The sequence below is a fragment of the Malus sylvestris genome, chromosome 15 (assembly GCF_916048215.2).
Source record: "Malus sylvestris chromosome 15, drMalSylv7.2, whole genome shotgun sequence".
NCBI classification, from domain to species: domain Eukaryota; kingdom Viridiplantae; phylum Streptophyta; class Magnoliopsida; order Rosales; family Rosaceae; genus Malus; species Malus sylvestris.
The window spans coordinates 42,514,936-42,538,724 of NC_062274.1; the positions used below are offsets into that span (position 1 = coordinate 42,514,936).

Sequence of the window (23,789 nt, forward strand, 5' to 3'; positions counted from 1 at the left end):
GAAGCTCATGAGGCATCTTATTGGTATTGTTGTATCAATTATTAACTTTTGTTGGATGTCATTTTATATAAGCAACAGCTATGAAAAAAGAAATGTATGTTGTAAATAGTATAATATGTATGCCCACATGCATACAGTGAACATGTCATATGTTTAACAGTGTTTTTGTTTGTTTCCATGGTGATGCTCTATAAATAGAGCTTTACGAATGTTCAACAAAGAAGAGAAAAAAGGAAGAGAAAAATATCTAATAGTAATAATATACATTACTTCCTCTGCAACAGCTTGTGTTGGTATAATACTCTGCAACTGCTTCGTTCCTGTCCCGAATAAAGGTTATCTCTCTATAACTTTTACATTTTTATAACACGTTATCAGCACGAGTCTCTAAGTATAACCATGTCTCATTTACATTCACTAAACAATAAAGGAAATCATTATCTCATTTCTCTCTGCCGAACGAAAAAAAAAAAATGTTTCCTCTAAGGTTTTTCCTGTTCATCTTCTTCATCTGCCTCAACTGCGCGGTATATCCTCGCGACGAACTATTTGCTCCATGCCTGCTCGTAGTTCTCCAACTAGCGGTTACATACATCTTTGATTACTTGTTTGGTTTGGATATTGATTACTAACATAGTATTTATATTGATTTTACTGCAATCCAAGATGGTGCTGTACAATCGCCCATCTTGAACTGCAAATTTCATCTTACTGCGATCCAAGATGGTGCGGTATCATCGCCTATCTTGGACTGCAGATCTACTTTTACTGCAAATTTCAGGTGGAGCGGTATAATCGCCCTCCTTGCTCTTCAAATTTAAATTTACCTGTTATTTAATTTCATTGCAATTTTAGGTGGAGTGGTATAATCGCCCTCCTTGTTCTCCAAATTTAAATTTACCTGTTATTTAATTTCATTGCAATTTTAGGTGGTGCGGTATAATCGCCCTCCTTGTTCTCCAAATTTAAATTTACCTGTTATTTAATTTTACTGCAAATTTCAGGTGGAGCGGTATAATCGCCCTCCTTGTTCTCCAAATTTAAATTTACCTGTTATTTAATTTCATTGCAATTTTAGGTGGTGCGGTATAATCGCCCTCCTTGTTCTCCAAATTTAAATTTACCTGTTGTTTAATTTCATTGCAATTTTAGGTGGTGCAGTATAATCGTCCACCCTGCTCTGCGTATTTCAATTTTCTTGCTACTTGAGTGGTGCGGACTAATCGCCCATTCCATGTTACATTCTTTTAATGAGAATGGTGCGGTACAATCGCCCTTCTCATTCACCCTGAAAATCTCGAGCCAGAAGTTTCGAGTGCTTATCATTTTAGCCTGAAGATCAAAATGAAAAATTTGTAAGAACCAGAAGTTCTAACATCACATTCCTCTAGGAATACATATTACTGCAAGTTCTTACACATCTCATTTTCTTTCAGAAAAGAAAATGACGAACTTGGCTAAGCTTGAATATGCTGCCCTGGACATTACCGGGAAGAATTACCTTACTTGGGTACTTGATACCAAGATTCATCTGGAAGCAGGGAATCTTGGAGATACAATCAGGGAAGAAAGCAGCTCATCTTCTTAAAATCGGGCGAAGGCTATGATCTTTATTCGCCGCCATCTTGATGAGGCACTAAAGAGTGAGTACTTAACGGTTGAAGATCTGTTAGCTCTCTGGGAGGCCTTGCGAAGCAGATATAATCACCAGACAACGGTGATTCTTCCAAAAGCTCGCTATGAGTGGTCTCACCTGAGAATTCAGGATTTCAAATCAGTGGCGGAGTACAATTCTGCGTTGTTCAAGATTACCTCTCAGATGAAGCTCTGTGAGGATACCATTACTGATGAAATATTGCTGGAAAAGACTTACAGCACATTTCATGCCAATAACGTGCTCCTGCAGTAGCAATATAGAGTGCGAGGCTACACTGAATACAACCAGCTGATATCTATGCTCCTGGTAGCTGAACAGAACAATGAGCTCCTGATGAAAAACCATAATTCCCGACTTACTGGATTTGCACCATTCCCAGAAGTAAATGCTACTTCCCTCGAAGTGAACGCCACATCCTCTGGTGGTAATTATCATAAACAAGGACGTGGCCACAAACGAGGTCGATGGAATAGGAAAGGCAAGAACCATGGTGGTCAGTTTCACAACCAGGTTCAGAGGCATAATTTTGGCCCGAGCTTCAAAAATGTGAATCGTCACAAAGGCAAAGCTAACATGACCAATGCTCCCAGGAACTCTGAAGGAGCCTGCCATAGGTGTGGTGGCAATGGGCATTGGGTGCGAACTTGTCGTACCCCAAAACATCTGGTGGAGTTGTATCAAGCCTCCCTCAAAAAGAAGGGTGTCGAGACCAATTTTCTCGACCAGGCTAAACCAATGGATATACCTGATCCAGTGTTTGATTTATCAGGGCAATTTGACGCAACTCACCTAGATGTTTCAGACTTTATTATGGAAAGGGGGAATGAAGTATATCGGTCCGACTAAATCGTTTATGTTTGATGTACTTTTATTATGCTGAACTTGTTGTCTAAAACTAGTTTTTCAAATTCAATAAAAATGGCATGTAAATTTCCTGTTATAAATTGTTTGTTAACTGTGATTCCATTTACTCAGAAAGCATGGATAAAAACTGTGGTTATTCTCAGAACATGAGAAATGGCGGAGATATTTGTCTTGCAGATAGTGCAACCACACATACAATACTTCGTGATCGAAAGTATTTCTCAAGCTTAATGCTTACAAAAATAGGGGTAACAACAATATCAGGACCTTCAGATGTGATTGAAGGCTCAGGGAAAGCCCAGATTATGTTACCAAATGGAACAATATTGTCCATACAAAATGCATTGTATGCTACTCGATCTACTCGAAATTTGTTGAGTTTCAAAGACATATGTCTAAATGGATACCACATTGAAACGAAAAGTGAAAAAATGTGGAGTATCTATGCATTACCTCCAATGATACCCAGAAGCGTATATTGGAGAAGTTGCGTGGTTTTTCGAGTGGATTATATTATACATACATAAGGACAGTTGAATCATATACTATCATGAACCAGAAGTTCATTGATTCAAAGGTTTACATGCTTTGGCATGACCGTCTGGGTCATCCAGGATCCACCATGATGCGTAGGATCATTACCAACTCTAATGGACATCCATTATTGAGCAAAGACATTGCTATCTTAAATGATAACCCTTGCAAGGCTTGTTCTCAAAGGAAGTTGGTAATTAGACCATCACAACTAAAGGTTGATGCTGAATCCCTATCATTTCTACAAAGAATTCAAGGGGATATCTGTGGACCTATTCAACCATCTTGTGAACCATTTCGATATTTTATGGTTTTGGTTGATGCATCCACCAGATGGTCACATGTTTGTCTCTTGTCTACTCGGAATGTAGCTTTTGTGAGACCTCTTGCTCAGATAACTAAGTTACGAGCACAATTTCCAGATTATCCCATTAAATCAATCCGACTTGATAACGCTGGTGAATTTACGTCTCAAACCTTTGATGATTACTGCATGACATTGGGCATTGATGTTGAACACCCTGTTCCTCATGTCCATACTCAAAATGGTTTAGCAGAAGCATTGATCAAGCGGCTTCAGTTAATAGCCCGCACTCTGCTTATGAAAACCAAATTGCCAGTTTCTGCATGGGGACATGCCATTCTACATGCTGCATCATTGGTTCGATTGAGACCTATAGCCAACCACCAATACTCCTCAATACAACTCGTGTTTGGACATCAGCCAAACATTTCACATTTACGAGTTTTTGGTTGTGCTGTTTATGTGCCTATTGCACCCCCGCAACGCACTAAAATGGGACCTTAGCGTAGACTGGGAATTTATGTGGGTTTTGATTCACCATCTATTATTAGATATTTGGAACCCTTGACAGGTGATATGTTTACAGCTCGTTTTGCTGATTGTCATTTTGATGAGACAGTCTTCCCATCGTTAGAGGGAGAAAAGACCGTTCCAGAAGAACGGAAAGAGCTGACATGGGTTGTTCCCACCTTGTCTCATTTTGATCATCGAACCCTTCAATGTGAAAATGAAGTGAAAAGGATCGTTGATCTTCAAAGCATTGCCAATCAAATGCCAGATGCATTTAATGACGCTATGAAAGTGACAAAATCGCATATACCAGCTGCAAATGCACCTGCCAGAATTGATGTCCCTGTTGGACAAAATAAAGTGGCTGCGAATGATTCATCTGGTGCACGCCTGAAGCGTGGTAGACCACCAGGTTCAAAAGATTCAGCCCCTCGGAAAAGAAAGACGAGGGCACAACTGAATCCAAATGAAATCATTCAGGAAGAGAGAGTAAATGACAAATCCACAATTCATGACTCTGGACTTCCAGAAGAAGAAAATGGCCCTGAAGAGACAGAAGTACACGAAAGCAAAGAAATCTCCATAAATTATGCATGTACTAATGAATTGTGGGATCGGAATAAAATAATCATTGACGATATGTTTGCATTCGCAATAGCCACTGAAATCATATTAAGTGATGATATTGAGCCCCGCTCTGTTGATGAATGCAAACAGAGACAAGATTGGCCTAAGTGGAAAGATGCAATCCAGGCAGAATTAAATTCCCTGGAAAGGCGAAGTGTTTTTGGACCAGTAGTCCAAACCCCAACTGATGTAAACCCCGTAGGTTACAAATGGGTATTTACAAGGAAACGCAATGAGAAAAACGAGATTGCTAGATACAAAGCACGACTCGTTGCACAAGGCTTTTCACAAAGACCTGGAATTGATTATGAGGAGACATACTCTCCTGTAATGGACACAATTACGTTCCGTTACTTAATAAGTTTGGTGATTTCAGAAAAACTTGACATGCGACTTATGGATGTCATCACCGCGTATCTATATGGAGAATTAGATACTGACATATATATGAAAGTCCCAGAAGGACTTAAGTTGCCTGAAGCAACAAACAAACCACGGGGTATGTTCTCAATCAAATTAAGGCGATCACTATATGGGCTAAAACAATCTGGGCGAATGTGGTATAATCGTCTCAGTGAGTATTTGATTAAAGAAGGATATATCAACAATGTCATCTGCCCTTGTGTGTTCATTAAGAAATCCAACTCTGGATTTGCTATAGTGGCAGTATATGTTGATGATATGAACTTAGTTGGGACTCCTGAAGAGCTCCATAAAACTGCTGAATATCTAAAAAGCGAATTTGAAATGAAAGACCTTGGGAAAACCAAATATTGTCTAGGCCTGCAGATCGAGCATTGTGTTAGTGGAATTTTGGTCCATCAATCAGCTTACATTGAAAAAATACTGAAGCGATTTGGCATGGACAAGGCTTATCCACTTAGCACCCCAATGGTCGTTCGTTCTTTAGACATTAAGAAAGATCCATTCCGTCCAAAGGAAGATGATGAACTGGTCCTTGGTCCAGAAGCACCATATTTGAGCGTAATAGGTGCTTTATTGTATTTAGCACAATGTACTAGACCAGATATAGCTTTTTCAGTTAACTTGTTAGCCAGGTACAGCTCTGCTCCAACAATTCGTCATTGGAAGGGAGTCAAAGATGTTCTACGATACCTTCGTGGGACAACAGATATGGGTCTCTTCTACTCAGACAAGCCCACAAATGAACAAATCCTTGTTGGATACGCAGATGCTGGTTTTCTCTCCGATCCGCATAAAGCCCGCTCACAAAATGGATATGTGTTCACTAATGAAGATACTGCAATTTCATGACGATCAACGAAGCAAACGCTAGTTGCAACATTTTCCAATCATTCGGAAATAATTGCTCTACATGAAGCAAGTCGTGAATGTTCTTGGTTAAGATCAATGATCCATCACATCCGGAATTCATGTGGTCTACCTTCAAAGACAGACACTCCAACTGTCATCCATGAAGATAATGCAGCCTGTGTCGCCCAGATGAAGGAAGGATTTATCAAAGGTGATAAGACTAAACACATATCTCCAAGATTTTTCAGCGCACATGAGCTTCAGAAGGCTAAAGTTATTGAAGTCAGACAAATCCGTTCCAATGAAAATTTAGCAGACTTGTTCACCAAATCTCTACCAAAGTGCATATTTCAGAAGCTGGTGCAGGGAATCGGATTACGTCGACTTACAAATTTGAAGAATGCAGAATCAGGGGGAGATCCAATTCAGGGGGAGCATCCATGATACATGCATGTTGTACTCTTTTTCCTATCAAGGTTTTAACGAGGCAACATAAGCATGCTCAACACCATCCGGATAAAGTTGTACTCTTTTTCCTTCGCTATGTTTTTTTTTTCCACAGGGTTTTTCCAAGCAAGGTTTTAATGAGGCAACTGATGTTGATATGTGGGCATCCAAAGGGGAGTGTTGTAAGTAGTATAATATGTATGCCCACATGCATACAGTGAACATGTCATATGTTTAACAGTGTTTTTGTTTGTTTCCATGGTGATGCTCTATAAATAGAGCTTTACGAATGTTCAACAAAGAAGAGAAAAAAGGAAGAGAAAAATATCTAATAGTAATAATATACATTACTTCCTCTGCAACAGCTTGTGTTGGTATAATACTCTGCAACTGCTTCGTTCCTGTCCCGAATAAAGGTTATCTCTCTATAACTTTTACATTTTTATAACAATGTAACATTTATTAGCACCCAAAATAAAAGAAAAAGACTATAAAAGGGTGATCGACATTTTCATTTTTTTTTAGTGTCGTTAGCAGCTCTGAAAGGAAAAGGCTAAAGTTCTATCTTTTAGTTTTTAAATGGCAAAATTTGAAAGTCAAAGCTAAAGTCAAAACTAATTTTTTGTTTCCTTAGCCTAGAGAAAAAAGTTACATTAGAATGTCATGAGGCCACACGATCCCTTTTATATCGTCTCTCGTCTCTCCGATCACCACTTTCTCGTTTATCTTCTTCCACTCTTCTATCTTTTAGTTATTTCCTCTATTTTCCCCAAGCTAAAGAAAATCAATTGACCGAGCTAAAATGGAACCAAACTAGTTATATTATATGATTATGTTCTTTCGGTTTATAATGTAACTAGGCTTAACCAAGACATGCACACCCCTGTTCTTTTGATTTATACTTTTATAATTAAAAATCGTAAACCTCAATGATACGATATGAATTTTATATTAATCAATCGACAAAACTAGAAGAAGATAACGTAGACGTGAGAATCAAATTTGAAATAAAATGAACATGCAGATCATTGAATACAAAATGGTTGAAACATTGTGAAAATGAAACCCTTATCATTTCTTACCCCATATTTGTAGCATATTCGGAAACTTGAAAAAGAACCAAACAGAAAACGACACTTCAGAGCTTTCAAGTTCAATTTGGAGAGAAAACAAAAAGAAATAGAATACAATTGGTTTGAATAAAAAAGACAATAATTGAGATTAATTAATTAATTAATATTAACCCAAAAAAAATCGAAAACACACACAATTTTTTTTCTTTGAACAAACGATATTATATACATTGAAGGGGTAGGAAGTTGGCTAAACCTTGTAATGGGCTAGCAATAACGTAGTTCAAATTTTTCTTTGGTAAGAATTGAACATAAAACCTCTTACTTATAAGTGAAAGAAATATCATTAAATCGTAGTACTAAGCGACAAAACGTACACTATTTTATTTGTCTACTTGTACACATGCCATTACCTGAAAAATGTAGCTGACTCCCCATCCCAACCGTCCCCTATATTGGCTTGCTTCAAGCCGTCAAGCCGTCAAGCCACGCTCACTCTCTCACCCCACCTCGCCCCCCATATAGTATCTCTCCTAAAAATCTTGCTGGAAGTTGAAACTCTGTCAAAGAAAAAACCCATATTCTCTTTTTCCACTCACTCTCTCTCTTTCTTTCTCAAGAATTGTCTCTGCCTTTTCTCTCTCTAAACTCACACACTCACACTTCACTTGATGGGAATGAAAGCAAAGGCCCACCACCACCATTACAATGCTAATGGTGGTGGTGGTGGAGGCAACGGCAGTGAGAGCAGCAGCAGCACCTCACCTAGCCCCCCTCCGTCGCCGCGCCGTCACTCTACAGTCCCTCACTGCCGCCGGAAGCTCCGGACAAAACCCATCTCCATCGTCTTCAGTTTTCTTCTCCTCCGCCGATTCCTCCGCTTACTGGTGGTTCTTCCCCTGCTATACGTCTCTGGCCTGCTCATGTGTGTGGGCCCGTTCTCTGGTCTAGTGGGTCATACCCCTCTTCCCGGTTCCGTTTACCGCAGTCACGAGATGTTTCAGCTGCTCTGGCCTCACATTCAGGCCGATAACTCGACTCCGATTGAGGTTCGGACTCTTGGGGTTTTCTCATTTTTTATTATTTTCTGTTTGGTTTCCGGGAAAATGCAGGAAAATGGTTCTTCTCCTTCAGCTTTGCCGAGCGAGAAAAGTATGAAAGGAAAACGAAGTACAATTTTTGGACTTGAGATTTTCACTTCGGAGCTAAAAGACAGAAACTTTACAGAAATAAGACTGTTGTGTTGCAGTTTAAACCTTTGATTTCAATTTTTACCCATGTCCTTTCAGATCAAGTAAACAGTAGAATAGTTGCTCAATTTTTCCTTTCTTCTCGTTTCTTTCCCAGTTTTTGTTTAAAGAACATGTTGTCCAGCGGCACTTTAGAGTCTGGATTAAGTACAGTTCATGGTTTCTGAACGCGGATGTTAAATTTCATAAATCTTTGTTTTGTAAACCCGGGATTGTTCAGTTGGATTGAACTTTGATGTGAATTATGAAAATCAAAATTAGTGTGGAATTTCCTGCGATTAACCTAGACGATGTGTTGTTTGTGGATGTAGTTGTCCTCTGTATGGAGATTCAGAAGGACGTTGAAAGAGCAGAAGCCTTGCCCACCTTCAGCTTCTGGACTACAATTAGGTATGTGATAGCACAATCTTGTGTTAGATGGCTGCTGCATTTTTGACAAATTGGTAAATTTACTCGTCGAAAACTGAAGGTTTGGTAGTTTTGGAATCAAAGGTCATGAGTCATTTATCTGATAGTATTTTTCTCGGCACATTTTCTAATAGTCTCCGTTGAATTCCAGATTCCCCAGGCCTTACTGGTTACTTAATTGTGGAGGTTAATGGTGGCCTTAACCAACAACGCTCTGCGGTATGTTAATCCTTTATTATTTGTAGGATGCTTCCTGTTATTCTTATTTTACTCTATTTCAGCAGCTATACATATCTCCTTTTGAGCGCATACAGTTTGTTTGTGTTATTAAATCATGTTTTTTTGTTTCACAGATTTGCAATGCTGTGGCCCTTGCTGGTCTTTTGAATGCAGTTCTGGTTATTCCTCGCTTTGAATTCCATAACGTTTGGAGGGATACAAGGTAAAGTAACTATTATTGAAGTCCAGACCCTTAAAAACTTAAATCATATGTGTGTATATCCATGTCTAACCAACACGTTTGGAACCTAAATTAGGTTGTCAGGTTCATGTAATTTCTTGCTCTAAATGACCAATAACATGTATCAAAAAGCCTGCCAGATGTTTTCCTTGAGAGGAAAACTCAGTTTATAGAAAGCATTATGAGAATGCCTTCCTTATAATCTTTCTTTAAATGATTTTTCGAGATACTCTTATTTTGTTTTCAATTGAAATAAAAAAGCAGTATCTTTTGTTTGACAGCACATTTACTGATATATACGATGAAGATCATTTCATAGCCACCCTTGAAGGCCATGTTAAAGTGGTTAAAGAACTACCGGAGATGCTGATGGATAAATTTGATCACAACATCTCTAACATACCAACCCTTCGTGTCCAAGCTTGGGCCCCTGTCCGTTATTACACAGGAGAAGTTTATCCTGTTCTGCAGAAGCAGGGGTAGGTGCTAAACTGTTTTTTTTTTCTTTTTCTGTTCCATATCGAACAGGCCCCTAAACCCTTCAAACCTCTAGGTTGTTTTTTCTTACTTGTATTGTTTATGCAGGGTTATCCGCATAGCTCCATTTGCTAATAGATTAGCAATGAATGTCCCACCTCCTATTCAGCATTTGAGATGCCTCACTAATTATGAAGCATTGAAATTCTCTTCTCCCATATCAAATTTGGCAACTAAACTAGTCGAACGAATGACTGAAATGAGTTCAAGGACCAGTGGAAAGTATGTTGCAGTCCACCTCCGTTTTGAGGAGGTAATTAAGCTTGTTTCGATAAACTGTTAAAAGTTTTTGTCTATCTTATGTGTAATGGTCATGAAACTAATCATGTTATCAACTGTTTTTCATCTTGCAGGACATGGTGGCATTCTCATGCTGTTTGTATGATGGAGGAGAGGCTGAAAATGTCGCAATGAATTCAATTCGACAAAAAGGATGGGGAGATAAGTTCAAGAGAAAAGGCCGTGTAACTCTACCTGGTCTCAACAGGATTGATGGAAAATGCCCACTTACCCCCTTGGAGGTACTGTACTCAATTCCGCGTGCATCTTCTACTTGCTCATAGCTGCCTACCATGGAGAAATAATCCTTTTCTTTCTTGTCAGTGTAGGTTGGAATGATGTTACGGGGTATGGGATTTGATAACAGCACTTCAATTTATTTAGCCTCTGGGAAAATCTACTGGGCGGAGAAACATTTAGCCCCTCTGCTCAAGTTGTTTCCCTATCTGCATACCAAGGAGTCTCTTGCAACCCCAGATGAGCTTGCTCCTTTTGAGGTGTCTTACTAGTTTTCATGCAATGTCCACCCACAAAATTATTTTGATACTAGTGAAACACGTTACTTTGAAATCTACCGCTCTAAAATTTTATCTACTTTTGCTAGGGTTATTCTTCAAGATTGGCAGCTTTGGATTATACAGTATGCTTGTTTAGTGAGTTTTTTGTAACAACACAAGGTGGGAACTTCCCACATTTTCTAATGGGTCATCGGAGATTCTCCTATGGTGGGCATGCCAAGACAATTATACCTGATAAGCGCAAGCTTGTTGTTCTACTGCAGAACATGAGTATCAGGTATCTGTTGGTTTAGTTTTTGTAATATAAAACAGTTTCTGCTTGCAATAACCCGATTTGAATATTTCAATTTTATAAATGCTAACATTAGGCTTACATGAAAACCATTGGTTTTGCAGTTGGAAAGATTTCAAACTTGAGATGGAAGCAATGCTCACAGAAAGTGACCGCAAGGGAAAGATAATACCGAGAGTGAAAAAATTCACCCGAAAATCTTCTGTATACACGTACCCTTTGCCAGAGTGTAGTTGTCTCCAAAAGCACAACAACACTCAGATTGTACCATCTGCACATTCTTGATTCTTTGTGACAAAGCTATGAGAAATGGAAAAACAAACCTCATGCTTCAAAAGCATCTTCCACGAGTGCCATCATCAGTCATAAGCTTATATTGGGGGATCTAGCGCTTCCCTTCTGTGGACTTTGAAGAAAGGCTCGTTGCTCCGAAGCCTGTTGGGAAAATGTAGATAGTATTTGCAGCAGCAGGTTTTCCAATTTTGATTTCCTCTTCCCATGTGATTCATTCTTCCCTTTTCGTATGGAGGTGTTGGATCTCGTAGCTGGACAGAGCTGAAGCGCAAGCCATCTCCGGCAATGTTGGGGCATTGCTCAACATTTGTCGCACATAGATTGATATAAAGCTTATAAGTTTTCAGGTGGATATCTAGCATATAAGGAACCTAGGGATGGACAGTTTGTTTTGCAGTTTGATTGTTTCTTGTTGTCAAAGGCATTTCTGAGTACATAATTCTAATACTTTGTACTTGCAAGTTTTTAGCCATCGTTATGTATCGTTGTAACAATTTTGATATAGCAAAATTCAGTGCCTGCATTGTTTCCGGGAGGTCGATATGTGAAAAAACTTGAGCTCTGTTTGGATGCAGGAATTTGTAAGAAAGAACTTGAATTTGACAGCATGGCTATTAGAATCCATTGGATTAACTGCTTCTTTAAAAAGCACTTTTGGAACGGTGATATGGTACATATGCAATGAATTTGGAATCACTTTACGAAACGAAACATTTGAACTCCAATTGTTATCTTTTATTAAACAAATTTTGACGAACAAGTAATTTTGCCTTGTAATGTTATCTAAATCCCTAAATTTGATACTCCAAGCAAATGGGTGTGATGTGTAGCATTTGAGATAACTTGTTTTTAATGGCGCGTTGTTGTGTTTTGTGAAGCTAATTTTGTTGCTGATATTCTTGACAATTTTGTTCGATCACTCTGTTCTGATCATGTTTGGATCAATGTAGTTCCTAATTGTAGAAAAAAACGCCATTCACTTAGATATTGTTTATACTGGATATTTTGGAGACTTTTCTTTTTATTAAATTTTATGCTTTCAAAAAAAAGTTGCCACCCCTTAATTATGTACATAGAAGGGTGACGAAACACACAACTTCAGTTAATGGTATACCTGATTAAAAATAGTGAGAAAAATTATACTCTCAAATATTACATCACTATTTTTTTTCCATTAAAAATGGGAGCAATGTTTTTGCTTTGGCAATGCAGTCTACCATTTCGGGGTTCAGGAAGACTTATAGAGACATTTTAGTCTCTCCTTAGTCACTATCATGTGATTCAGCAGCCCTAAGAATAACAAAAGAAAATACATCATTATTTACTTCCCAAAAATGTTACATCATTATTTGGTTTTATGACATCTAATCTTCACTTTGTTCAACAAAGATTATTCCTAATAAACAGTACGGAAATACATTTTTTTCCCCTCAAGTATAAGGAAATAAGGGTAGATATGACATTTGCAATTTAGTATACTGCTTGTGATTAAAAAGAAAAAAAATTAAAATGTAAAGGGTAATGTCAGGGTAACTAAAATTTTAAAATAAGTTTAGTAAATCAAATTATGTGCACACTATTATTTAAGTATTGATTAATATAATTAATTTTTTATTGATGATATAGCATTTAATTTATAAATTTAATTTAAAAATTTAGTCGCCGACGTTACCTAGAGATAAATATCTAAAAGAAACAAAACAGACAAGTTATGACAGAATTCCGTGCAACCCTCTAAAGCCCGTCGGCGGAGGTGGGTACCTAAACACGAGCACGTGTTAGAAGCCCACGTAATAACAATGCGTCGGGCCCATAAGAACAAACAAGTGGGGCCCAGTTTCGCGGTGGGTCTCACGTGTGTTTGTATTAGCGCGGCAAAACCCACGAGCTCGCATTCAATTCACCCATGGAACGCGCGTATTTGAACCGTATAGCCACCGCTTTCCGCCACTGTGGCGGCCGAGCTCAGACCAATCACAGCTGAGCATTTCACTCCCAATTGATCAAGCTCGGCGTTTCGAATGACGTTTTTCTCGCTAACAATCTGATCTCTAGCCATGAAGCATTTCCTTATTTGGAAGACGCGTGGAAGTTGTTCGATGAAATACCTTAGAGGAACGTTGTGAGATGTACACCGATGGTTTCTGGGTATGCTAATTGCGGAAAACCTGATAAGGCTGTGGGATTGTACAACCGGATGTTGGAGTCTGAATCGGAGGTGCCGAACGGGTTCATGTACTCTGCGGTGCTTATACCTTGTGGCTTGTTGGGCGACCTGAGAACGGGTAAATTGATCCATGAGAGGATATGCGGCGAGAGATTGGAGCTTGACACTGTTTTGATGAATAACCTTTTGGATATGTACTTCAAATGTGGGAGTTTGATTGATGCTAGGAGAGTTTTTGATGACATATCGAGTAAAAACACGACTACGTGGCACACTCTGGTTTCGGGTTTTACTGAGGCTGGTTTGATGGAAGAGGCAGTGAGTTTGTTTCATCAAATGAAAGAGCCAAGTGTTGTATCTTGGAACAGCATAATTGGTGGTTTTGCAGATAATGGAAGTTCGGCCGCATTTGAATTCGTTTGTATAATGCACCGAGAAGGCCTCATGTGCACTTGGTTGATATGTATTCAAATTGCAATGAATTGACTGAAGCTGTAAAACTGTTTGTTCAGCATTCAAGGTGCTATGCTTCCTGTTCGCCCCCTAAATTCGCCATGTGCCTCGCGGGTATGCCGGGAATTTGCTCGAACAAGAAACTGGTGGGCGCTAGCGTGTCACTGCTAGTTGCCGCTAGTGGTCAGGATTTGAATAATTGAGAATGCGCCTGAGTTTGACTTTTAACCAAGAGATTGTGCCGGGAGTGACTCAAATCAAGGTTCTTTCTTTGCCTTAAAGATAAGGACTTTACTTATATGGAGAATTGTAACAATATATAATGCCAAGTTTGCTGGAAGGGTATATGATAGAGGAAGTAAATGAAGGTAAAGGCATTGTAGATTAATATAAATTGCTTGGAAATGTTAATGAATTGAAATGCAGTGCAACTAAGTAAAGATTATTGAAAAGCAAGTTGATTCGTACTACAGAAATGTAAATGAGAATACAAGGAAATCGATACTACTCGGAAGAATAGCAGAGCTTCAAAAGGAAATACAAGGCTTTTGCATAAATGAAGTATTAAAAAGGGTGCATAGATTGAACTGAGTTGAATTGTTTGATTAATTGGTTAAGTGTTCATAATCCCTTTGCCTCTGCTTCTTTATATAGAGAACTGCGAGAGCCTTTGCTAAGGACATTGAACTGTGCATAGAAGCTTCACTGCCAACTTGTATATGAAATAATATCAAAAGAAGCAAGTTGGCTTTCCACCACATGTCTATTATCCCACTTGCAATAAATTAATATTTAAAATAAACAAGTTGGCTTTTTTTCACCACATGCCCATCTCCCAAGTCTGCCAACATACTTGCAATAAAGCCACCACTTCAAACCATGTGGAGAAGCATTCCCACATGAAACTTTTAGTATATTTGCACACTAATCCCCCAAATATCATATTTTGACTTTAAACCTGTTGAGCAAAAATTGTACATAATATGTAAACAAATAATTCACTCGACACAATTTCACCCTCATTCAGTTTTCCGAAGAGGGTTTTATTAATTCGAGTTCGACCCATTCTAGGCTACACGCCTATTAATTACAATCTTTCTTTTGGGAAAGAAATACCCTTTGATTCCAATTCGAATAAAAAAATGTAACTTGAGGAATTTGATGTTTGTTTGATTTTGTGACTGCACATAGGTTGAACCCTAGATTGCCTACGTACCCTCTTGAGGGATCAAGTCACTCGTAGTTCATGGATTTGGTATTTATTTGGATTTGATGCCTTGTGCAGTTTTAGCTCATGCGGGCGAGGAGCATAGTGCCTTATGCAGTTTTAGCTCATGCGGGCAAGGAGCATTTGAAAATTTGATATGGCTTCATGCCATTTGAGACTTTTCTTCGGCTTTGTGTCATTTGAGACTTTGATACAGCTTCGTGCCCCTTTGAAAACTTTTCTTCGGCTTCGTGCCATTTGGTATTCGATAGCAGGAGTGAATTTAGTTTATATAAACCAGGGATTCGTTTCGGTTTCACGGTTGCGTCTAAAATTTGATATTAGACTGCCTACGTATCCTTAACGGAATCAAACCGGCGTAGTTCGTTAAAACTTGATATCATGGTTGTGTCTGAAAATTGATATCAGACTGCCTACGTATCCTTAACGGAATCAAACCAGCGTAGTTCATAATCTTGATTTCATGGTTGTGTCTGAAAATTGATATCAAACTGCCTACGTATCCTTTAACGGAATCAAACCAGCGTAGTTCGTAATCTTGATTGACTTTTGAAGCGACTTTATGCCTTCGAGTTTTGACGAGGCTTTGTACCACTTTGAGATTTGATACGGCTTCGGGCCAGTTAACATAGCTTCATGCCACTTGAGATTTTGTTGCGGTTTCATGTCATTTGATATTTGATTTTTCCTTTGACTTTGTGCCATTTAAAGTGGTTTTTGTGCCACTTAAGCGTAGAGAAAAATTAACGGGTTTATTTTTGATAAACCCACTAATATTTTGTTTTTTTTTCTCTCTGGCTTGGTACCATTTCTTACTCTATATTTCCTTTTCGTTTGCCCTTTCTTTCTCTAATAGGTTTCTTATGAATTCAATCCTATTTGAAATAGGATTTTGAAAGCATGAAAGCTGGATCCTTTTTTTATTGTGACAAAGACTTGTTTTGATTTGTCTTTCCTTTGTCTTGGGAATCCTATTAGTTTGTCTCCATGCTTTTCATAAAGCCCATAATTTAGATGGGAACCATGACTTTCCTTTGTACTCCACGTGAGTGGCTTTCCTGTTATCAAAGAAAGAAGACCACATCATATCCATCCTTTTATTTTCTTTTATTGGAACTTGATGGCGCCTTGTCCTCTTGTTGCAGTTCCTATTCTTCTATTTATCATGGGGCTTTGAACCATTTAACCCAAATGTCCTTCCAATCTGACAACAAGTTGTATTATTATTTTCTTTATGTAACTTAAGACTTCTAAGTCCAAATAGGATTCGGTTTCAACAAACTCTCTTCCTCTCCATGTGAGAAAACTCCCACGTGAGGTGCAAATTTCATTAGTATTCACGCCTCCTCGCAAGATGTCTTTGGCGATTCCTCATTCTCTTAGCTCTAAAACCTGGTGGTTTTCCTCCAGATGCAGGAAACTATTCCGATATATTTGGGATCCCGTGGATTTCGCTATATTTCAGACTTCTATTTGGATTGAGTATCCGTGGATTTCAGAGTGAAAATGGGTAAGGTTTGTTGGAGTTTAAATTTTTTTGTTCCAATTACTTCGTTTTTCCATTATTTTCTCTTTAAACAGCAAAGTCCCACTTTACGCAGGACACAAGAGTTCTCATCTTCCTGCTGCCCTATTCTTTTGCTTGTGTGCTTCCTCTGCAGATCGAAAACTCAAAACAAAGAGGGGGAAGAAATCGAGCAGGTTACCCATTTTTGTTCTTTATGTTCTGGGTTCGTTTATGTATTTGGAGTGAAATGAAAATGTAGCTGCAATGAGAATTTTATTAATTCTTTCGTGCAGGCATCGCAGACTTGGTTGTTGGATTCTGCATTGAAAACAATTGTTGACCCAAGGCATTAAAACAAGATTTACAGCTGTTACAAGACAAAAGAAGAGAAATAAGATTTGCCAACTTCTAAATATACAACAAAACCCAAATAAGTAAAATTGTGCATATTTTAAATGCAAACACTTCCATTTATGATAGTTTGGCACTTTGGAATTCATCTTTCAAGATACGTCACTAACGAACACAATAGCGCAGCTTTGGATTTAGTTTTGAAAATCCATTGCTAGGTACTTGCATGGATTCCTACACTTAGGTTTGGTACTAAGGTGATTCTGAAAAAAGCTGGTATCAAAAAAAGTTGGGAGCTTTTTTGTGTTTGGTAAATATTCAGCTTCAGCTTTTTTTTTCATAGTTTTGGGTGAAAAAAAGCCAAAAACAAGAAGTTGCAAAACCCAGCTTTGAAAAACCGATTTTTTTCACATCTAGTTCACATAAAAGTTTACCAAATACTATAATACTGTTTTTTTTTCAAAAGCATTTTTACAGAAAAGTTTAACAAACACTCTGCTGCTTTATTTCATAGCTACTTATTCTCACAGCACAGCAGAATCAGCCTTTTTTCAAAGCACAACAATACCAAACCGCGGTGCTTGAAAGGCTTGTGTCAACTTACTCCACTTGAGACTTGGGCGTCAAAGTGCACGGCTTGGTTGTACCCTCAGGGTATGAGTTAGATCATATTGTTGGAAGCATTCTTATAGACATGTATGCAAGACTGGGCAACAATAATAATGCGTTGGGATTGTTTCAAGGGCTTCCAAAGAAAGACGCCTTAGCTTGGTCTGGTTTGATCATAGAGTGTGCGACAACGGGACGAAGCTGGCTTGCCTTTTCGCTGTTTCGGGATATGGTGTATTTGGGTATCAAAGTGGATCAATCTGTCATTTCGTTTATTCTGAAAGTTTGCTCCAGTTTAACTTCTCTTGGAAGTGGAAAACAGGTTCATGCTTTCTGTGTTAAGAGTGGATATGAATCTGAGGAAGTTGTAGTGACATCCCTGCTTGATATGCACTCAAAATGTGGTGAAATTGAGGATGTGTTAGCTCTATTCAATTATGTGGAAGAAAGAACACTGTGTGTTGGACTGGGATACTTGTGGGGTGTGGACAAAATGAAGAGCAGACGAAGCAATTAGATTTTTCAAGCAGATGACAGGATCAGGATTGAAGCCAAACGAAATTACGCATCTTGGCGTTCTATCTGCCTGCAGACATGCTGGACTTCGAGTAAAGTTAGAATAGCTGTCAATAAAGTGGGTGCTAAAAAAGAGGGAAAGAGTTGGATTGAGACTTCGAGTTAAGAAACACTGCATTAGAAATTGCATTGTTCAGAAATTAAGTCCATCCGCATCAATGTTTCCGATAAACTATAAAGCAGATACCATCTGGGCTCTGAATTCAGCCAGTCGATTCAATTAGATTCTCAAAGAAAATGAAAGAAACAGACTAAATAATTTACTTCCGTAGCTAACTATGCTTTGCGTTTTGTACTTTTTATGTCACTGTCTTATATTTGCGATCCCTATTCATTGTTGTTTTCTTCAACATGTGCAGATTTTGATAGAGCAAACTGTATCATCTAAATTCATGGTTGCTCAAAAATGTCTCGGTATGTAACCCGTATCTCTGGTCTCTGTGTAAGCTAATTTCCATTCATAAGGCATCCTGTATCTTCAACTAAATAAAAGATTCTCCTATAAATCTCCCGTGTCAAATGTATTTTTCTTGTTGAGAGTTGTCCCACATTGATAAGAGACAAGGTTTGTTATGTGCTTATATGATATTGGGCTACTCCCTATATTGCTTGGACTACTCCCTTTATTGTAGATATGAGAGAGACGGGTTAAAGGCCCACTTCCAACAACACCGATACTGTTCACAATTTGGTAATTACCACCTGCACAATTCATCAAGTGTGAGGTTTTATCACAATAATTATCACCTGTACAATTCATCAAGTGTGAGGTTTTATCACAAAAGGTCTTGGTATTAGTTGGAATGAGGTTATAATATTTAAACTCTTCTTTTCTCATTGATACGGTTGATGTGGGACATTTCAACACGCCACCTCACGGGAGACCCAATTAGTGGGTCACACGTGGGAGATCCACACATCGACAACCATGTGGAGTTAAGGGAACTCACCCTACACACAAGGCCAAGGGACCCAGCATCATCGCGCGGGGTCAAGGAGACCCACCCATCATGTGGCAGTACATTACGGACCCGCTCCCTGACTTTGATATATTAGTAGCATCTTCAATACAAACAAAGCTGGCATCTTCTTTATGGCACTATAAAGATGCTGGATTGTCACTTCTCTCACAGTTATTAACGTAGAAAATATCTGAACAGGCGTCTGCAATGAATACATGAAGGGGTGTGTGGATATCACACCCCCACACACCCCTACATGAATCAGCCATCTAGTTTCCCTCATAAGTTCTTTAGATTATGTGCATTGTATACATTTCAGCCTTTGTTGATTATTCATAACTTGGTTGAATCAGCTGTCTGGCACAAACTTGATGTGCCTCCACCATCGAATCTGACTCTTTGAAGGCTATCCGTGTTCCCTGAAGTTAATACAAATGCTATCTTGTTTTAGTTATCCTGGCTGTATGATTTTACCTTCATTTCTGTATTACTCATAATTAGTTCCCACGATTTTTAGTAACACATCGAGGTGCCTGTTCTATTGTTGAAAATGAATTGATCTAAATTGGATTATGCGTTGACAGGTAGTTAAGGGAAAGAATTCAAAGCTAAAAGATCCATGCCCATCGAGGTTGGTGTTCACCTAACGAGAAGTGAATTATCTTTTATTGTATTATTCCACCGAAGTTTGAATCCTCATCCCCGTTGATCAAAGTAGTTTAAAATATAACTCATTTGTAAGTAAATTGATATGAATATATATGTAATGCCCGAATGATGTTTTTGTTTTGTGACACAAGGGGAAAGAAGGGAATCCAGTTGAGGTGATCAGTTGTCAATTCTGCATTTTCTGTTGCATGTGATGTGCGCCAATTGTTTCCATCTTTCAGTCAAACAGCAAAGGAAGATTTGCAGCATTGAAAGGAAAGGTAGCCTCGTGAGTCATCGGAGGCTTTAACTACAAGTTATTGCTCTCAACCAAATCCAGGAAGCGGCATCTCTCCGTCAGGTTAAAAGATAAGCTGGTCCAAGCTGCTAATTAAACGCGGTACGCTGGTCCAACCCATTTGAGCCTGACCCAACACAATTCAGCAACAATGTAGGAACATGGATGCCCCACGTCCACCTTTCTTCCGTGATGGGTGAATGTCGAATGCAGAGACAGAGAGGTCTTTGCTTTGTAAGTCGCCAACCGTGCAGAGCAACGCCAGCAGAGAAAACTCAATTGACATTGCCACTGCCACGTTGCTTTCTTCTTCTTCAATGATTACCAGTTGGCTTTGGCTATATATGTCCCCTCATAAAGTATTAAAGTGAGAGTCAGGAGTGAGGCATGCCCTTGGCTTTATTCTTTCTTTTCAGTTTCCAGTTTTTACTGTTAGCAATGAAGCTAAAGTAACTGCACAAAAGCTTCACAGAAAATTACCTGGAAAAATTTACATTATCATTTTGTGCCTTTCACTTTTGGGCGCCAAGTTGATTCATTCCAAGTGGTTAAGTAAAGTAACACCATAAAATGGCATGTATCCTGTCATGTTTCTCATGGACTTAATCATGTTGTTGGGCGATGAAGCATCAACGCGTACAAAAAATGAGTGTAGCAAAGATGAGAATACTTCGTTGGATGTGTGGGCACATGAGAAAGAACAAGATTAGGAACGAGGATATTCAAGGTAAATTAGTAGTAGCCGAAATTGAAGATAAGATGAGAGAAAATCAGTAAATGCGGTTTGGACATATGAAACGAAGACCTATAGAGCTCCAGTTAGAATATGTGATTACGAGACAGAGACTCAAGGTCAAAGGGGTAGAAGAAGACCTCTAAGAAAATATTTGGACTACTTGGATCTAACGGAAGATATGACACAAGATCGAGCGTAGTGGCGTTATAGAATTTATATAGCCGACCTCATTTAGTGGGATAAAGTTTTGTTATTTTCTTATATTAAAATATGAGTTTGGTAATTGTTCAAATTCCAGACTTCTATTATATTTACTACTACAGAAACAAATAATTTGTTTTTCTTGAGAATCCGTAATCCGAAACCAAAAAAAATTCAGGAATAAAAGTGAACTTGGTGGGGCTTCTTTCCCGTGACTTCCATCTTTAACTTCGGGTATGTAAGGTTGTGTTGTGCTTGGAGTTGTGTAGTGATTTTCTTCTCTTGGAAAAAGATTCAAATATAAGGGTAAATGAATTGTACCAGGTTTGACTATTTAGTGTAAAGTGAATAGTACCAGATTTGACTTTTTAATGTAAAAATGTGGTTTTTCGTTAAAACTCCCTTAAAATAAAGAAAGACGAGGCAGGACGGTGCGAAGGATGTGGAAGAAATGTATAGAGTTGTGTTCTACTCTGAGTTGTGTATTTCTATATTATACATTATCCTTCATTTCTATTAAACAGGACCTAAATGTTGTAACAAGAAAATTCTTACTAAAAATAAATTAAATTTATATCAAAAGTAGAAATATGGGAGAGATCATGGAAACAAATTGACAAAAAAATATTGAAGAAAAATGAGAGGAGGACAAAATTGAGCCATACCGTTTGCATACATAAACATTAATATTTGTTAGAACCTTCTAATCAAACACCAAGAGAACTCCAAATCATAAGACAATGAGTACAAAACAAGAGTCAACAATTAGTAAAACTAGGGCGGGGAACACAAATCAAGAACCCCATGCCCTGCGCAACCTTCCATCCTCTAGGGTTTGCTCGGTAAATCCAAGACCACAAGACATGTAAATATGACACAATTAGCAAGAGAAAATGCCATCGAGTAAATATTTTGAATTGGTTTAGTAGGACAAGTGGATGTGTAATCCAAAATACATCCTAAAAATTTGGATATCATGAGTGACATGTTAGTATTTCCATTCGGTTACATCTATTCTTTTCATTTCATACAAGTTATATTGCGGAGGGAGGAATTGAACCTCTGACCACGGATGCAAAGTTAAATTTTCTTAATCACTTGAGTTGCAAACGTCTTGCACATTTAATTTAATTTTAAAGCATGTTTCCTTCTAATGAATAAGAAATTTTCGTTTGTGTAAAAAAGGATTGTAGCTCAACTGCTCATGTGGATTGATCACTTGCATTTGAAGATTCGTATTCAATTTCTCTTTCCCGGAATCATTTGTATGAAAGAAAAAATTGTCAGTTAAATTATTGCAAGAGCGGAAACGAGAGTTCGTATAGGAGCGGTCTAATATTTTCTTACACTAATCTCGAGTTATGATATATGGTCTAACTCTAATATTTGAGTGCTTTTTAATGTGAGAGGCAATGTGTTTGATGAAAATGTAAATGGAGTTTTTCTCTCACTTGACATGTTACAAGAGAAATAAAGAAAAAGAATACGTACCTGTTGCATTTAAGTGTTCCTTTCAGTTTAGAGTTTGGGAGCAATAGGTTAAGAGAATATATTTGAAAAAATCATTTGATTAGGACAACTCTTATACTGAATAAGATCACGTAGAGTCGAATGAGATCATGATAGAGATTAGACATTAAAGCTTAGGGATTAGAGAAATGATAAGGAAAGTATGTCAAAATGAGACTCTTCATGGACTCTTTGTCATCTCATAATTTAATATCAATTTTCATGTCAATATTATAAAACATTGTGCAAAAAATATGAGATAACAAACAGTCTATATAAAATCTCATTTTTAAAATAGTCTTCTTAACATTTCTGGAGGGGTTATTACAATGTGTTTTCTGACTTGTCGTTTCTCAAGGACCTATATTTTGGATTTGGATCCTCTCCTGAGCTAATGGAGAGGATCCTCCTAACCACTAATCATGGGCCGTTGAATTTTTATCCAACGGTTATAATTATTATAACCTTAAAGGGACCCCCTATTTGTAGCCGTTGGATAAAAATCCAACGGCCCATGATTAGTGGTCAAGAGGATCCTCTCCATTAGCTCAGGAGAGGATCCAAGTCCCCATATTTTACTCCGTCACATTTACACATAAAAATGAAGATTAAAAGGAAAGGAAAACACGTGCACACAATCACAAAGAGCTGCCTCGTCAGTAGGATTAAGATAATACAAATTCAAAAACCCAATTTTTCACTTAATGTCATCTAGTCAGTAATACAAGCACTTACAATTGCACAAATTCTCATGAAAACCAAAATTATATAAACCATGACTTCTTTGTCATTAAGCATCTGTCTAGCACCAAACAATTTTATTGTTCCTCGTTGACCCAACATCAATGCTCTACACAACTCACCAATCTTACGTGCATGCACATCCTTCAAAGTTCTAAGTTCATAAACCATTGAGTCATTCACTTCCCACACAACACCAAATTTTACAAGCCAATTAAGTTGTCTTTCACTGTGATTGTAACACAATGTAACATATTTTTGTGGATTAATGTGATTGTAACACTTTATAGTGTGATTACAGTGATATATATGTTTTTCGCTGAATACATCAAAGCATAATAAAGGCACTTCAATAAATAGAAGTAAATATAAGGAAAAAAAAAGAAATGTGTGAAAATAATTCATCTTTGTCAAACTAAATCAAACAGATTAAGATCGGTTTGGGAATTCTCTTTTAAAAATAATTTCCTTTTC

The 23,789-nt window shown here is 38.0% G+C and overlaps 2 protein-coding genes, 1 long non-coding RNA gene and 1 pseudogene across 3 annotated transcripts; all 4 read left to right on the forward strand.

The window, feature by feature from the left end:
• The first annotated feature begins 1,444 nt into the window (after nt 1-1,444).
• Nucleotides 1,445-1,909, forward strand: LOC126602991 (uncharacterized). The gene is made up of 2 exons (XM_050269774.1): nt 1,445-1,510; nt 1,601-1,909. The coding sequence occupies exons 1-2, from the start codon at nt 1,445-1,447 to the stop codon at nt 1,907-1,909; spliced, it is 375 nt and encodes a 124-aa protein (XP_050125731.1).
• Nucleotides 1,910-7,824: 5,915 nt separating this feature from the next.
• LOC126605534 (O-fucosyltransferase 10-like) lies at nt 7,825-11,864 on the forward strand. Its single transcript, XM_050272951.1, has 10 exons — nt 7,825-8,340; nt 8,853-8,931; nt 9,101-9,168; nt 9,303-9,391; nt 9,691-9,888; nt 9,995-10,199; nt 10,300-10,467; nt 10,555-10,722; nt 10,830-11,020; nt 11,140-11,864. The coding sequence occupies exons 1-10, from the start codon at nt 7,963-7,965 to the stop codon at nt 11,318-11,320; spliced, it is 1,725 nt and encodes a 574-aa protein (XP_050128908.1). The 5' UTR covers nt 7,825-7,962; the 3' UTR covers nt 11,321-11,864.
• Nucleotides 11,865-13,128: 1,264 nt separating this feature from the next.
• LOC126602992 (pentatricopeptide repeat-containing protein At4g08210-like) lies at nt 13,129-18,267 on the forward strand (annotated as a pseudogene).
• On the forward strand, nt 16,452-17,028 carry LOC126602280 (uncharacterized). Its single transcript, XR_007616067.1, has 3 exons — nt 16,452-16,687; nt 16,779-16,878; nt 16,978-17,028. It is a non-coding gene; the product is annotated as an uncharacterized LOC126602280 (long non-coding RNA).
• Nucleotides 18,268-23,789: the final 5,522 nt, after the last annotated feature.